Genomic DNA, 15,939 nt, shown 5'->3' on the forward strand with positions numbered 1-15,939 from the left:
ACTTGAGTGAGCTCAGCAGAGGTTCCTGCACCTGCCCGCGGGCTCGGAGCGCGGTGCAGCATTAATTACTCTCTGCGGGAGGGGAGGAGAGGAATATTGTAGCTGTAATGGACAGAAATGAAATCGTCTTGTTTGAGAATTTAGCTCAGAGTCTCCATAAATTGCAGGTTTAGGTGCTGGCAGATGTCTGGGAAAGTCTCCCACTGTCCTGGATCAGTGGGTTTTCTCAAGGTCATTCACGTGGAATGAGCTGATAAATGGATCCAGCAAGGAGCTGCAGATGGAGCTGAGGGTTCATGGGGGACCTGCCCTGCTTTCCCCCTGTTTCAGAGAGACGCTGTGCTGGGAGAAGTTCCTCCACACTATGAATCAGCTCCTCCTGCTGGGATCGACGGGGCTTGGGTCAGATTTGGCTCTGCCGGGCTGAGACCGAACGAGGGAGGTGTCACTGAGGGGCTGCAGATCCCTGGATCTGCTGGGAAGAGCGGCTGTGTCAAAGCACAGCAGCTTGTGAGCATCACTGGGGTGCCTGGCGGAGCTGGGGGCGCACAGGCCAGGGTGGGGAGTGGGCAGTGCAGTGTGCTGGAGCAGTGGTGAGGACGCTGAGGGCACCACGGGCAAAGCAGGAAGGTGAGGGGGCTCTTGGCGTGTCTGTGCTGGGCACTTGGGTTGATGGCAGGGAGCGAGAGCACCCTGGGGCATTTGGGACCTCAAAATGTGGAGCTTCAGCTGTGGGAGAAGAGCAGCCCCTGGTACAGGCTGGATGTGCAGCCAGAGCCAGCGTGGGTGTGTGCAGGCTGTGCTGGGGCAGGGACACACGCAGGGGCTGTGTGTCAGGGGTAGGGGATGCAGGGGATGCAGCTGGAGTTTCCCCAGGGGGAAGGTGGCACAGGGCAGGGTACAGCTCCTGTGCCAAGGAGGTGGCAGTGGGGACTGTGCAGCCTGGGCTGTAGGAGGTGGCACAGGGGGTGCACAGCCCCAGGGAGAGGGGCACAGGGCTGTGCACGGGCTGTGCTGGGTGGAGGGCGGCAGTGGGGTGGACACAGTGACAGAGGGTGGGCAGCCTTGTCCAGGTGACAGTTCTGTAGGCAGTGTCTGCAAGGAGACAGTGGCAGAGGGTGGGCAGCCTTGGCCAGGTGACAGTTCTGTAGGCAGTGTCTGCAAGGAGACAGCGGCACTTACCCTCCCTAACACACCAGGGAGGCCATCAGCTCTCTCCTGCCTGGCAGTGCCTGGCCCCACCAGCGCTGGGGATCTAGTCCTTTCTCCCTTGAAGGCTCCCCCAGCCTGTGCTCCTTGCCCGGGGCTCCCATGTGGGGCTGGGTGACAGACTGCCCAGTTCCCCTCCCTGCTTCTCATTCCTCCCTCCCCTCCTCTTCCTCTCCCTCCTCACAGCCTCAGCATCTCTCCTGCCTGATGCCCTTGGAGCCAGCGTTGGCCTTTCCTAGCTTGGATCTGGGGACCTCCTCCTTTCCCCCCTCAAATCTTCCTCAAATCTGCTCCTCTCCACCCTCTCTCCTGATCTCTCCCTTGGCCCTGGCTGTCCCCAGTCTCTCCTGACCATGCTGGCCCCGGTACAGAGGGATGCTGAGCCCTCCCAGCGCAGGGCTGAGCCCCTGGCTGGCTCTGCTGGCCGAGCTGTGGCTCCTGGGGGATGAAAGCCCTGGCTGTGTGTGCAGCCGCCCGCTCCAAGGCTCCCTGATTGATATTCCCAGCACTGCTCTGCCCGCTCGGCCGGGCTCTCAGCTGCAGTGCTGTTCCCTGGAGCGGGGCCCAGCCCTGCAGGCGGCTTCACCCCACACCCAAATCCTGGGGCAGAACCCGGCTGGGACAGGGTGTGTTCCCGTGGTCCTGCGTGTCCCCGTGGTCCCTGTGTGTTCCCGTGGTCCCTGCGTGTCCCTGTGTGTTCCCGTGGTCCCTGCGTGTCCCCGTGGTCCCTGTGTGTCCCTGTGGTCCCTGTGTGTCCCTGTGGTCCCTGTGTGTCCCCATGGTCCCTGTGTGTCCCTGTGTGTCCCCATGGTCCCTGCGTGTCCCTGCGTGTCCCCGTGGTCCCTGCGTGTCCCTGCGTGTCCCCAGGCACTCGGTGGCCCCTCAGCCCACAGAGCACCCAGAGGTGTGGATGGGGTGAAGCACAGAGGGTGGGATGTGGCTGGAGGGGGTGGAGGGTGGGGTGTTCCCGGGTGAGGACAGAGCTGGGATGTTCTGGGATGGGATGGGATGGAAGGAGGTTGGAGTAATGAGAGGGTGCAGGATGTAGGACAGGGTGTTGTGAAGGAACAAGGGCTAAGGAATGCCTGGAGCAAAGGGCACAGAGTGGCTGGAATGGTGTCAGAGCTGGGGAGGGCAGCCCTGGGAGCCATGGGACAGCAGCAAAGGGGTGGCTGCTGTGCTCTGGTGGCCTGCTGGGACCCCCAGAGTGAATCCCCCCGTGTGGGGCTGTGCCAGGGCAGGTTCCAAAGAGCCCCTTCGTGGTTTGTGGTGTGTTGGACACTCAGCCCCTGTGGTGCCCTGGCAAATGTCCCACTGGTTGGCACATCCTTTGGAATGTGAGCTCTGTGCCCGGCCCAAATCACCTTCCTGTCCCTCCACCCTCATCCCCACACAGCCCTGTCCTGTGAGAGCACCTGCCAGGAGCCCTGGGCATGGCCCATCCCCAGGGCACGCTGTGCTGCCATTGCACAACCCAGCTCTGCTGCTGGCAGAAACCAAGATGGTCAGTGGAGATTATTCCAAAAGAGGCTCTTCCTGCAGTGCCCTGAACCTTCAGAAATCACAGGCAGCTCAGCTGGGGCACAGGAGGGTTGAACAGGAGTGAGGAGGTCACCCCTGGCTTTGCCTCTGGAGTCAGCCCTTGCATTCAGCCTCACTCAGCTTCCCCCCAACAGGTCCTTCACTGGCCTTGTCTTTTGTCCTGACCCTTTCTGTTCTTCAAGGAGAGCTACAAAAAAGATGGAGAGATTTTACACAGGCAGAGAGTGATAGGACAAGGGGAACTCTTTTAAACTAAAAAGAGGAGAGGTTTAGATGGGATATTGGGCAGGAATTGTTCCCCGGGAGGGTGGGCAGCCCTGGCACAGGTGCCCAGAGCAGCTGTGGCTGCCCCTGGATCCCTGGCAGTGCCCAAGGCCAGGCTGGACAGGGCTTGGAGCAGCCTGGGACAGTGGGAAGTGTCCCTGCCATGGCAGGGGGTGGGATGAGATGGGCTTAAAGGTTCCTTGCAACTCAAACCATTCCATGATTTTATTCTCTGATTTTCCGAACTTTTCTGGAGGTCTCTGCACCCTTGAGGACCTGGTTTCCATATCCTACCTATAGTAAAGGCTTCTTTTCCGAGTGTGGTTCCCAACCCAGCCCACTGGAGAGGAAGAGGAGGCCAGGCAGAGGACCAGAAAGAAAACAACTCCCCCAGATCCCTTAAAAAACATCCCTGGTTGTTTTGCATCAATGTCTTGTGTGGTGGAAGCTGTTTACTGCCTCAGCCCTTCAGCTGCTTGCAGGGAAGCGTGGGTGGGTTTGTGGTGGGAGCGTGGGTTGTGACCTGCCAGGAGAGCAGGAGAAAGCTCCACCACCTCATTATTTCCATCCTTCTGGCACTCACAGCCAGGCCTTGTGGGTCCTGCCCAGAGATCCCTGAAGATGCCCCTTTCCCGGGATGTAAACATCCTTCTGAACTCCTCCTGGCTTGCAAAACACCCGCTCTGATCTCCTATCTGCACATGGCACAGGGATCCTGGCACGCTCCATCAGAGCTGGAGCCATCCTTCGGGGAGGGCAGCGAATCCCACCTCTGTCCCAGGAGCTGATCCCGCTCCGGAGCTGCTGGAGCAGCGTGCCCTGATCCAGCTCCTCAGAGACACCTTGAAAGACCCAAGCAACCTGAAAGCCTGCAGCTATTTTGCTCCCCCATGGCCTGGTTTTCACATCCTCCCAGCTCCCGGTGCTCAGGAGCAGCTGCTGGCCCTGCTGGGGGGACCCGGTGGCTGAGATCCTGCTGGAAGTGTCCTGCTGGAGCGATGTGTGATGTTCCTCTCACACTCGTCCATTCATCTTCCTGCTTGTTCATCAAAAGCACTTGAGCCCCGTGGAAAGCAAAACCCGTGTTTCAGATGTTTGAAGAGCCCTTCATTCTCATTCAGGCTGGGCAAGACCTTCTGAGGTGGTGTGATTCCAGGCTCTGCAAGTGCCTGGAGGAGCTCGGGTGGGTTTTTTTTTCCCAAGGATTTCAAGTGGATCACAGTTTATTAGGGACTATCAGGGCGTGTCTTGCCCAGAGAGCTCAGAAACCTTTGCTAATGTGCTGGAAATTTTGTCTGGAGACAGGATCTGGTTTGGCCAATGATGTCACAGCAATCCTGGGATTTGAGGAGCTCATCCATCCCAGGGGTCCTGTGCCAGTGGGAATGGGAATTGGAGCAGTGCAGGCGAGATAAGTGGCCCTAAGAAGCCTTCCTATGACTTGTCCTACCTGTTTGATGTCTCCAAAGGAAAGTTTGTCTCACCTGGTATCTCCACTCATCACGGGGTGCAGACCACTAAAGTGAGGGCTCTGCCCATCTCTGCAGCGTGTGGGTGCCCAGACCTCTGGAACAGGCACAACTCCTTGGGCAAACAGGAAAAGCTGCTGCCCTTTGCCTGTGGAAATAGAGCTGGCTGCAAAACAGGTTTGCCCTCAGAGGAAAATTTTCAATTTGAAAGCAAATCAGGAAGAACTGACAATTTTCCCCCCTATTTCCCAGGTCAATCAGAATATATATTATATATAAATATTTTCTTTTCTAGTAATGTCTAAAGGCATGATTTTGCCTGACCTTTTTGAGTTGAGCTCCATAATTAATACTTGGCTGGAGTCCTGAAGTGAAAGGTACCTTTGCAAGAGCATCATTTTTTCATTTTCACGTGTCAGCAAAGATCTCCCCCCACACCCCAACCCTGAAACAGGGAGCTTGCTTGAATAATGATCTGATTTCAGCAAATTGACAGGTTTTCTGTGGAAAGGCTTCCATGGAAGCATTCCTGGTTACCTCCATTTTTCTTTATAGAGTCCTAAGTCTACAGCTTTGGACCCCCTGCTCTCCCCAGAGCCTTCAGCGCTCCCTGTCAGCTCCACTGGGTTCAACTGGGAGCCAGATTAGCTCATTATTTTCCCAGCATCATTTTCCCACTCTGCAGCTGTTGGATTCCTTGAGGGTTTTATTCAAGTCTTGCTCCCAGTCCTGGAAGCCTTTCCTCCCTGGGATTTTGAGATAGTTTTAATGTGATTATGAGGCCTCATGCTGCGTCCAGGGCAATTTCCACTCCACACCAACCATCTCCAGAATAGCTCCATTATCAGCTGGATGGTGACAGACATTCCAGGGCAGCACGGCCAGGCCAATTTAGACATCATTCCATAAAGATTATGACCCCTTTCCATTTTACCGTTCGCCCTTCCGATGATTTATTTCCGTCTTTTCCTTGCCCATCTTCATTTCACCCAAAGAAAAGCCAAATGGCACCTCCTGGATGGGCTCAGAGCTGGGATAGGCTGAGGGTTAGGCGGGCTCTGTCCCCAGGCTGCCTAAATGGGTTTCTAATTGCGTTAGATCTTGCTCTGAGTTGGATAAATTCGATCTGACCAGGCAGGTTGGCACCGGGCTTTGGCGGCTTCTTTGAGCATCATGCAAATTTCAGGAGGCTTCAGGGCACCTATGTGGAGCCAGCCCGCATTTTCCCTGGATTTATTCATTAAATAGTGCCTCGGGAGCTGATGTCCATTTGAGGCTGGCTGCTCTGCTATCATTATTTCGGCAGGACTTGGAGACTGCCTCTGCTGACTGCAAGGTCAGCACTCGCTAATTGTCAGCTGAGCAGCCACTCAGGAGGGGAGCAGGTGCTTTGTAGGACAATACCTGGGGTTGGGAGGTGGGATTCCATGGATTCCTGCATGTTTTTCCTCTGGTTGTGGATTCCTTCTCTGGTTTGTCACCAGTGAAAGAGCTGAAGGGTTGTTGGGAGCTGAGGATGGACACAGGGATTTGTGGGCAGGCACAGCCACCACACAAGACCCCGTGAGCACCATGGACCAGAGCTGTCACCCCACGGCTGATGTGCCCTGTGGGACCCCAGTGGCTGTGGTGGAGGTGACCCCAGTAAGGTCAGGCTGGCAGGTCACAGATTTGGGACTCTTAACTGTGCTCCAGAACTGTCAGGGCTCTTTGGGAGACACCATCTTCAGGGACAAAATCTTGGGAGGGCCTGAAGGAGTGTTGTGAATCAAAGGATGGGTCTCACAGGTGTGCACAGATCTTGGCTTAGAGATGGGTCCATCCATGTCTCTCCCTTGTCCAAAGCAGCCCCTGGCACCTGATCCCATGCTCAGTACCAGCCCTTCCCTCAATTCCTTCGTGTTGTGCAGACAGGGAGCAATCCTGGGAATGCAGCTGGGTCTGCTCAACCAACTGAACCACTGGAGATGCTGTGGCAGGGCAGGGAGGGGCCCCCAGGCCACCAAGGGCAGGTGCAGAGGGGAGCTGTAGATGCCAGGAGGTGACACCAAGCCAGGGGAGTGCTTGCCTTGTCCCTTGTCCCTGTCCCTCAGGGTGCTGCTGTGCCAGGAACACCTTGAGCTCTCCCCATCACCTGCAGGGGAGTGCAGAACAAGCAGGGAGGGCTCTTGGGGGGCTTCTCCTCCAAACATCAGTGCAGTGGCTGCACAGTGTGCTGCTGGAGGGTCATGGAACAGGATGGGAAGAGCTGCCTCCGCTCCATCCTCACCCCAGCACAGCAGCAGGAGCTCTCTCGTGGCTCACATGAGCTGTAAAATGGTTGGCTCAGGGACGAGCTGAGCCTGTGTCCTGTTTCCTGGAGCTTAAGCGTTGCCCTGGGTGGTTTTGGCAATTCAGCTCCAGCTTTCCTCGAGGCCTGCCCTGGTTTCCATGGACATAATATTCCCCTCAGCCTCCCGCTCCCAGGGCTGTGCTGCACTGCACTGGAGCCCCGCTCCTCGCCAGGCAAAGCAAATCACTCCCAAGCCTCCGCCCATGGAAAGCTGGCCCTGGGTCGCTCAAATCACGGTCCCTGGGCTTATCTTTCTCTCTTCCTCTCCACATCCAGGGATGTTGCATGGCTCCAGGTTGGTTTGTAAAGGAGAGGGGTCGATGAATCCATGTGAAGTTGAGTAACTCCCGCGCCACAATGGCTCCCTTGTCGCTTATTTTGATATTCCGGGCGCTGGCTCTGACATTGCCTTTCACTCCCGGCCCTGTGAGTTGCTGCATTGTGGCGGCTGTTGGGGAAGCAGCTCCCTTGGCAGCTGCCTGAAAGGAGACTTCTGGCGTGTGGGGAGCACAGGAGGCCAGGGGAGCCGCGGATCCCGCTTTGGGTCAGCAGCGAGCCAGTTAACAAGGGCTGGATTTTCCCCAGCGTGCTCAGGGAGGGGGGAGCAGGGAGCAGGGTGGCTCCCCTCCATCCCTGCCAGCAGGAAAAGGGTGCCCAGGGCAGATTTTGTGGTTTCCTTTGTGAACAATGGAATTTCTCCTGCTGCTCGGTCCCTGCCCTCTGCACAGGCGGTGATATTTGTGGGGACATGGTGATATCCCAAATTCCTGTTGCCTCCTGGCACTGCTGTCACTTGGGCTGAGTTTGTTTTCCCTGGGTTCAGCAAGGAGAATAAGCCTGGTGCAGGTTGTGCTGGGAGCTGGAGATGTTTGAATGAGGGAAGGAAGAGGCAGGAGGGAGCAGAGGGGTTGAGGAGTGTGGGGGTCCCCCTAGCCCAATCCAGCATCCATGAGAGGGAATCCTCATGGAATCATTAAGGTTGGAAAAGACCTCCAAGATCATAAAGATTTGATGTCACCCAGCCCAGGGCACTGAGTGCCACCTCTGGTTGTTCGTTGAACACCTCCAGGGATGGTGATTCCACACCCTCCTTCCAATGCCTGACCACCCTTTCCATGAAGAAATGTCTCCCAATATAATTTTTCCTAATGTGCCTTCATGGCAGCAGGAATCAGCACAGCCAGGGATTGGTGTTGGGGAGTCTGGGATGTGCAGCCAGGACCAGACAAAAATTCCTCACCAAAACAAGCTCCTGCTATTGCTAGATGAGCCCCAAAACTGGAGCTGTGGGTTTGGGCCTGGCTTCCCTGTGCTGGAAAACTGGGGAAGAGCTGGAAGGGGCACAGGGAAGGGCAGCAGGGCTGGAAGGGGCATAGGGAAGGGCAGCAGGGCTGGAATGGGCACAGGAAGGGCAGCAGGGCTGGAAGGGGCACAGGGAAGGGCAGCAGGGCTGGAAGGGGCACAGGGAAGGGCAGCAGGGCTGGAAGGGGCACAGGAAGGGCAGCAGGGCTGGCCAGACCTGCCTGGTGTCTGCAGCAGGACCTGGCAGAGGCAGATGCAGCCTGGATTTGTGGAACTGGAAGGGGGCAGAGCGAGGAGTAATTACTGCCGTTCCTCACAACCCTGCAGGTAGGAGAAGTTCAAGGCAAAACGAGCAGGCAGCAGAGGCAGGAGCAAAGGGAAGAGCTTTTCCAGCGAGCACATGGGCCGGGAGTTCATTGCTGCTGGAATCGGCAGAGGCCGGAGCAGGCACGGACTCAAAAAGGCAGGAGAGCACTTCACAGAGGATGGGGGTCATCAGAGGGAGAGCTGCCAACAATTCCTCCTCGGGAAAAATCCCTGAGCTGCGGCAGCGTGGGACCTGCAGGATTTTCCCGGGGATGAACATCCCCATCAGAGCATCCCTGTGGGAAGAGGGAACAGGGGCTCTGTTTGTCCCTCAGATGTGGTGCTGGCACAGGTGTCCACACCAGGAATGTCACAGTGAGCACTAAGGAGCCCTGAAAATGCATTTTTTTATCCAAAGCCACAATTTCTCAGCTGAGAAAATAGACAGCTCTGCCCCAAATCCCATTCCAGCGCAGTGGCAGCAGTTGGAAGTAGGAAACCAATAAATACTGGGGGTAAAAGGAGGGAGTTACAGCAATTAGGAGAAATGAGTCGTTCTGGAGTGTAGGAAATTAACAAGCAAAGCCAAAGACATTGGGGGAGAATCAATTATTACAAAGTCAACACAATAAGTACTTTAAAAAATGCGCCGGGAAGAGGTGGAATTCAGGAACTGTCAATTCCAAGTGGAGATTGCAAAATTGTTAATTACGGAGAAAAATGCAAAAGTATTGACTAAGTAGCTGGAGTAATTTGGGCTGAGACATAACAACGTAGGATGTGGGACCTGCCCATGTGTTGGGAACCAGCAAAGGCATTCAAAGTAGAGATATTTCACATAATTGAATGGAATAATTTGTAGCAGAGAGTGGGATCTCTCTGCTCCAGAGGTGTCCGTGGAGCTGGGGAGCCTGGGATGAGCAGGACTGGTGGGGCAGCGATGCCACAGCAGCTGGAAGAGCTGGCTGGGGCTGTGCAGTGCTCCCTGCCCTCGGCAGCCCCAGGGAACAACTGGATTAATGGCTAAAGCAGGGAATGGCTGATGGAAATAGCACTGACGTCAGTCACTGTGGCTGATGGCAGGGGACACTGGGCACTGGCATTACGTGACAGATCTGGCTTTTAAACCTTTCCTTAGGCATGGTCCTGGCCTCCATGAGGAACAAGGGCTGCTGCAGGCATTCCTGCGGGGCTGGAGAGGCAGAGCTGGTTTGTGTTGGGTACAGAGCAGCTGGAGATTGATGGATGCTCCCAGATCATAATGGGGATTTTATCATCATCATTATCATTATTTTTATTGTTTTGCATGAACACTGCTCTGAGGCTGGACATCAGCAGGAATTTCTCCATGGAAAGGGTGGAAAGGCATTGGGAGGAGGTGACCAGGGAGGTTTGGAGTGCCCATCCCTGGAGGTGTCCAAGGAGAACCTGGATGTGGCACTTGGCACAGCTTGGATTAGATGACCTTGGAGGGCTTTTCCAACCTGGGATTCTGGGATTCTCAGCACGGCACTGTGAGGGAGATCCGGTTTATCCAGAGCTTAGGGAAGGGAAGCTTGGCTGGGATTCCTCGTGGAGCGAGGTTCTCCTGGAGCTGCTCCTCGGCTGCCATTCACGGCTGTAATCAATGGTCTGGAAGGAAATCTGAAATCACTGCTGATAAACCCGCGGCTGCCACGGAAATTGGTGGAGTGGGAGGTGGTGCTGAGGACGGGGCAGTCATGCAGAGCAATCCAGATCGCTTGGTAAACTGGGCCCGTTTAAACAAAGTGCGCTTTTACGCGGCCCAGCACGGAGAAACGGAGCGCTGGCTGATATCCTGGGAAGTGCTGACTTAAAATGGATTCAAGGGTCACGCTGCGTGAGCACTCAGGATTAACAGCCTGGCCCAGACCTCAGGTGGAAAGCCCTGCGAGGTCGGAAGGGCAGGAATGCATTGGAGGAAGCCCTGGTGAGATGGCACCTACAAAGGTCAGCTTTGACAAGGAACAGGGAAAAACTGGGGCAAGCAAAGATGAGGGCCCCAAAGCAGATTTGCTGTTTGCAGGTTGTGACTTGGACCTGCTGTGTTTGACTCCTCAAACAGAAGGCTCTGGCGTGCCTTGACTGCAGTGCACAAGCAGCTCCTGTGCAGAGGCCACCGCCTGCTCCAAGGCTCTTAAACCTCCCCCAGAAAGGTCACACAAACCCAACTTCTGTGAGTCAAGGACAGGCAAATCGATTCTGTGCCTTTCCATGATTCCAGAGCCGGGTGTGCGAGCTTCCCAGGGCACCCTCGGGTGGGGCTGGGCACGGAGGGAGGGGGGCACTCCCCGTGCCAGGGCCACGCTGCCCTGTGGGGCTGCAGGGGACAGGGCTTGGGAGCCCTGCAGTGAGAGGAGCCCTTTCGAGGGCTGCCTGGCAGGAGGTGACATTTAAAGGAGGTGTTTTTCAGGTAAAAGCGCTGCTGTTGGGATGGAGCCCCCGGGGTGGGGGGATGGTGGCTGTCACAGGCTGGCTTTGGGAGGGTGTTTATTTTGTTATCTCAGCACCCCGAGGAACCCTGCTAGTCTGGTGGGGCTGGCACGGAGGGAAAGCAGGAGCCCCGAACTTAGGATGGGCCAGGCAAGGCAGGAAATTGGCTTCAGCTGGGTGGGCAGGGGCAGGGGATGGCAGTGCCAGGCTTTGCACAGTCCCTGTGGGTTGGGAGTGGGCTCCAGAGGGTCATTGGTACCTGGACAGCGCTGCCTTGTCCTCAGCTCCTCCAGAGCCCTCCCAGAGGGGCTCACCCATGCCCTAAGGACAGGCACAGCACCCTCTGCTCCGGCAGCCCCCCGGCACAGGGTGCTGTGCCCCATCCTGGAAGTGTCCCAGGCCAGGCTGGACAGGGCTTGGAGCCACCTGGGCTAGGGGAAGGTGTCTGCCCACGGCAGGGGTGGGTTAGATGAACTTTGAGGCCCTTCCAACTCAAACCCTGCCATGATTCTGTGATTGCACTTGGCCAAAGGTACCACTGTGGGATTTTTGCCATGGTAATTAACCCGGGCTTCCCCGCTGCAGGTAGAGGTCACTCCTTCTCATCTGCCAGTGCTCACAAGCAGAGGCTTTTCCTTTCCAGCGTTTGCCACCCTTAACTTTCTCTTCCCTGAACCAATTTCTCTCTTTTTAAAAAATATTTTGTCATGGTTTCTAACGACTGCTCGTCTGCTCTTCTCTGCTGAAGTGGGGCACTCTCCTCAAAGCTGGTGCCCAGCTCAGCCTCCTGGCACCCAGCAGAGCTGGCACACGCCAGCCCGTTCACACATCCCAGTAGTGATGCATTTTTGGGTGGGAGGCTGGCACTGTGGGTGGATGCCCAGCCCATAATGTGCAGTGATCCTCAGCCAGATGTGATTGCTCCTCACGAGGGTGCAGATGTGACAGATCCATCCCACATCTGTCGTGCCAGCAGCTAATGAAAACACAGCCCAGCAACGGATTCGGGACACAACCCGGAGTTTTAATTTGATCCGTGATCCCAGCTGAAAAGGCTGTCTGCAGTAATTCCTTTGGGAATAACACTTTCCGAATGATTTGCACACACATTACCCAGGTAGGGATGTACTGTGCTGCACCTCTGCTGTTTGCTTGCATTACTTATGAGAAAATCAGCTAAAACAGTGTCAAAAAAAAAAAACTTCCTCAAGTCAAGCTAGAACATTTAATGCTCCTCCTCCCTCCACGAGGCCTGCTGTCTTTTCAAAGGAAGGAGTTCAATGGCTTGACATGTTTGTTTGTGACAAACCTACAGTGGCTGTTACTCATTTCCTTGTTATCTTGTAGGTACTTACAAAGAGTTCTTTTATCTGCTTCAGTATTTTTCCAGGAACTGAAATTAAGCTAACTGTTTTATAATTCTCCAGCTCTTCTTTTTTCTCATCATTAAAGACAGGCGCTATTTTAGCTCACTTCCAGTCTTCTGGAAGCTCCCTGATTCTCTACAAATTCTTCAGGAAAAAAAAAATGTCTTGGGAAAAAAAAAAAAAAAGCAAGCAGCCCTAACAGCTCTGAAGTTACTTAAATCAGGTCTCTAAGCATCTGTGGTGAATTTAATCAGGTCCAACCAACCTTAAAGCAGCTCATCTAAATGCTCCCTCTGTGTTCCTTCCCTCTGTTCGTCTCAATTCCTTCCCCTTTCTGGCCGGTGCTCGCTGTGTGTGGGACGCCTGATTGCCACTGATTTGTAGGAAAGACACCAGCACAGAAAACGGTATTCAGCCTAAACGATGTGTTGGCTCCTCTCTCGCCTCATCACCTTCAGATCCCCATCAAATAATTCCTGTCTTGGGCTTCTTGCTGCGTTTCTGGTGGAGAAACATTGTGGTGGCTTTTTCTTGCTCTCGGTGGTTGTGTTTCATTCCCCGCGCTTGCCCCTTGAACTCTCCACTCCACTCCTCGGTAATCACACCAAAGAAGGATTTGGTGGAAGGATTTGGAGCGGGATAATGATGTGGCTTAATGGCTGCTGGCAGGGAGCTGCTTCTGAGCGAGAGGCAGAGCTGGGGAGGGAAAGTGTGAAGTGGGGTCTTGGAAACGCTTCAAGCACACAGAAGCGGCGCTGGTGGTGACCCTGGGAGGAGAATCCTGAGGATGGGAGCTGGGGTCAGGCCAGGGGAGGGAGGAGGTTGCAGTGGCTCTGTGCTGGGCAGTGATGCCATCAGAGTGGCTTTGGGATGGCCTTGGCCACGCAGGGCTCTGGGGCTGTGTTAGGAACCCCCAGCCAAGGGTGGGGACAGTGATCCAGGAGTCTGTGCTGATGGGGGGACCTTTCCAGAGTCATCCTGCCATGGGAGGGGACATCTGGGTGACAGAAGGGGCTGGGACAGAGCCGTGGAGGGAGTGATGGGTTGGGGGAGCACAGGGACCATGCAAAGTGTGCTCCCTACACGTGATGGGAGTTCTTGGCTGGGATGGAGTCTGGTGCTGAGTCTGCCAGGATGGCTCTGGGGGCTGAGGATGGGGTCAGGTTGGATGACCCCACCCTGTGCCTTCACCTGCGGGGTGGGTGATGCAACATCTTCTCTCTTGTCTGCAGTTACCTCATCGCCGAGTGACGTTCTCTGCAGCCAGCCAGGCGCAGGACCTGCAGGACCCTTCCCAGCACAGCTACTACGACAGCGGGCTGGAGGAATCCGAGACCCCCAGCAGCAAATCTTCCTCGGGGCCCCGCATCGGGCCCCTGGCCCTGCCCGAGGACCACTATGAGCGCACCACGCCCGATGGCAGCATCGGGGAGATGGAGCACCCTGAGAACGGTACGTGCCCGCCCCTCGCGCCTGTCCCCTCCCCTGGCACCTGCCCCGAGGCTTCTGCTCCATGATCCATGTCCCCGGTGTGGGTGAGGTGGAGCTCGGCTCAGCTTGGCGGGGATGGGAGGGTGGAGGTGAGACTCAGAGCAAGAGAGCAGCGAGGAGTGGTGGGGAGGGGTCAGGCGGGTGAGGGAGGGGAGGTGTGGGTGAGCTGTGGGATGGGAAGTCAAGGAGATGGGTGGGGCAGGAGATGGGTGTGGCAGGGAGCAGGTGGGTGTGGTGTGGACAGGTGGGTGTGGTGGGGACAGGTGGGTGTGGCACAGGACAGGTGGGTGCGGCAGGGGACAGGTGGGTGTGGTGGGGACAGGTGGATTTGGCCCAACACGGAGGTCTGAGATGGCAGCACAGGGGCGAGCAGAGGGGCTGTATCCCAGCCCATAGGGAGCTCGTGTGCCCCACTCAGGGGTCCCATGGTGGCCCACCCCCACCTCAGGGGGATTGGGGTGTGCTGGAGCTCCCCATGCGTGTTTGGAGTGAGCTATGGGAGGTTCCAGGGGCAGAGGGCAGAGCAGGTTTAGTGGCACAGGTGGGGCTGAGGAGATCCACAGAGCGGAGGCTCGTTGAGTGTGGTGGTGGTGGTGGCAAACCCCAGAGCGACGTGTCCCTTCACCTTGCCCCTCAGGTCGCCTCGCAGTGGGGTCCACTTTCCCTGAGAACCCCTGGAGGTGTCTGTGGTGTCACCACCAGAGAGCTGCTTCCCCCTGCCCCAACGCAGCTTCACCCGCGGTCGTGCTGCTCGTGCTGCCTCTGTGCTGCCCCCCTGGCTGCAGCCCACCCCCCCAGCTGTCTTCTCCGGCCAGCTCCCGTTGCTTCCTTGGATTTGGCTCTGGCTGTGCACATAACATCTTCTCTCCTGTACCTGCTGCCTTCTGTGCTCGTGTCCCATGGGGAGGTGGCTGTGGAGGTGGCAGGGTCAAAGAAACTTCTGGGAGGGAAGAGGACGAGGTGGCAGAGGGTTCTCCTGAAGTCTTCTCCCGTTCCTGGGAGCATCCTTGACTTTGGGACAGGTGTGTGCATGGTGGGAAGATGGTTGAGTGTGTGTTCAGATGGTTTTTAGGGAGCTGCAAACCTGCTGGGTCCCTCTGTTGTGGAAATGGACTGGTCCAGTGGAACATCTCTTCCCAATGCCCAGGTTATTTCTGGAGTAACACTGGAGGTTTCTGTGTTACAGCCATTGGAGCAAGGCATGGTGGGGTTCCCAAATCCATCTATTGCACCCTCCTGTCCATGAGCATTGTGCAGATGACTTTCTCCCCAAAAGTGCCAGTCAGTCACCTGGGAAGAGCAGTTTGGAGCAGCTCCTGGAGCCCTGGCACAGTGTTGGGCTTCCCTGGGTACTTGGAAGAGAGGCTGGAAGGGTGGTGAGCAAGGAGATGCCCCACGGATGAACTGATGGACGTGGCGAGGTAGTGGGGGTGATGGACCTGGAAGAGGAAAGGTTGAGGCCTGGAATGTGACAGGAAACTCAGAGATGAGGAGGGAGGAGAAGGGCTAAAAGTAGAACGAGGGGAGAGGGAGGAGCACCTGGAAGGTGGAGGGCAGAGAGGGTTGTCTTGGGATGTTCCTTGGAATGTTCGTTGTGTGCCCGGCTGGATGGGCAGAGCTGAGGAAGGCCAAGGGACTCTGTCTGGAGGCCCCAGGAATGGCTCCCTGCCCACAGCATCACAAACCTGCCCTACAAACCAGCTCCTGCCTTGGCACAAGGGGCCCTGTGTGTGTTCACCTCCCAGGAGATCAGGAATCACCCCATGCCCGTCCACCGCCAGATCCCTGGGTGGTGCCGACCCTGCGGAGACTCCCAGGGAAAACCACCACCCTGCTCCCCTCTCCATCCCCTGAACGTCCTGCCTTGGCTCCCTGCCCTTGGCAGTGGTTGGGAATCAGGCTCCAGTGGCTCCAGCATCTGTCCTGACCTGTGCTGGGTGCAGAGGCCATGGCAGGTCCAGGCTCTCGGGAATCCACCAGCATTATCCCGAGCCGGTCCTGGTGCTCTGCAGATAATCTGGCATGGCAGTTCAGAGGGGACATGAGGAGCTGGGGTCAAGGTTGTGATCCTCTAAGCAGGCTGTGAGGGGACCCTGGCACTGGGACAGGCGATTTGGGGATTAGGAGGCTCTGGGGTGTTAGAGCAGCTCACCAGAGCTGCTCCGTGTCCTGCTCGAGGTGTGGCACATCCACATCTGTGCTT

At 56.4% G+C, this 15,939-nt stretch overlaps 1 protein-coding gene across 5 annotated transcripts in view; it reads left to right on the top strand.

Moving 5' to 3' along the window:
- PCDH1 (protocadherin 1) overlaps nucleotides 1-15,939 on the top strand; it is a 59,413-nt gene that overhangs the window by 15,230 nt on the left and 28,244 nt on the right. For all 5 annotated transcript variants that reach the window (XM_072935129.1, XM_030284225.4, XM_030284224.4 and 2 more), the window contains exon 4: nucleotides 13,478-13,697. In XM_072935129.1, coding sequence (XP_072791230.1) covers nucleotides 13,478-13,697 — 220 coding nt within the window. The remainder of the gene's footprint in view (nucleotides 1-13,477; nucleotides 13,698-15,939) is intronic.

Source organism: Taeniopygia guttata, chromosome 13 (assembly GCF_048771995.1).
Source record: "Taeniopygia guttata chromosome 13, bTaeGut7.mat, whole genome shotgun sequence".
Taxonomy (NCBI): Eukaryota; Metazoa; Chordata; class Aves; order Passeriformes; family Estrildidae; genus Taeniopygia; species Taeniopygia guttata.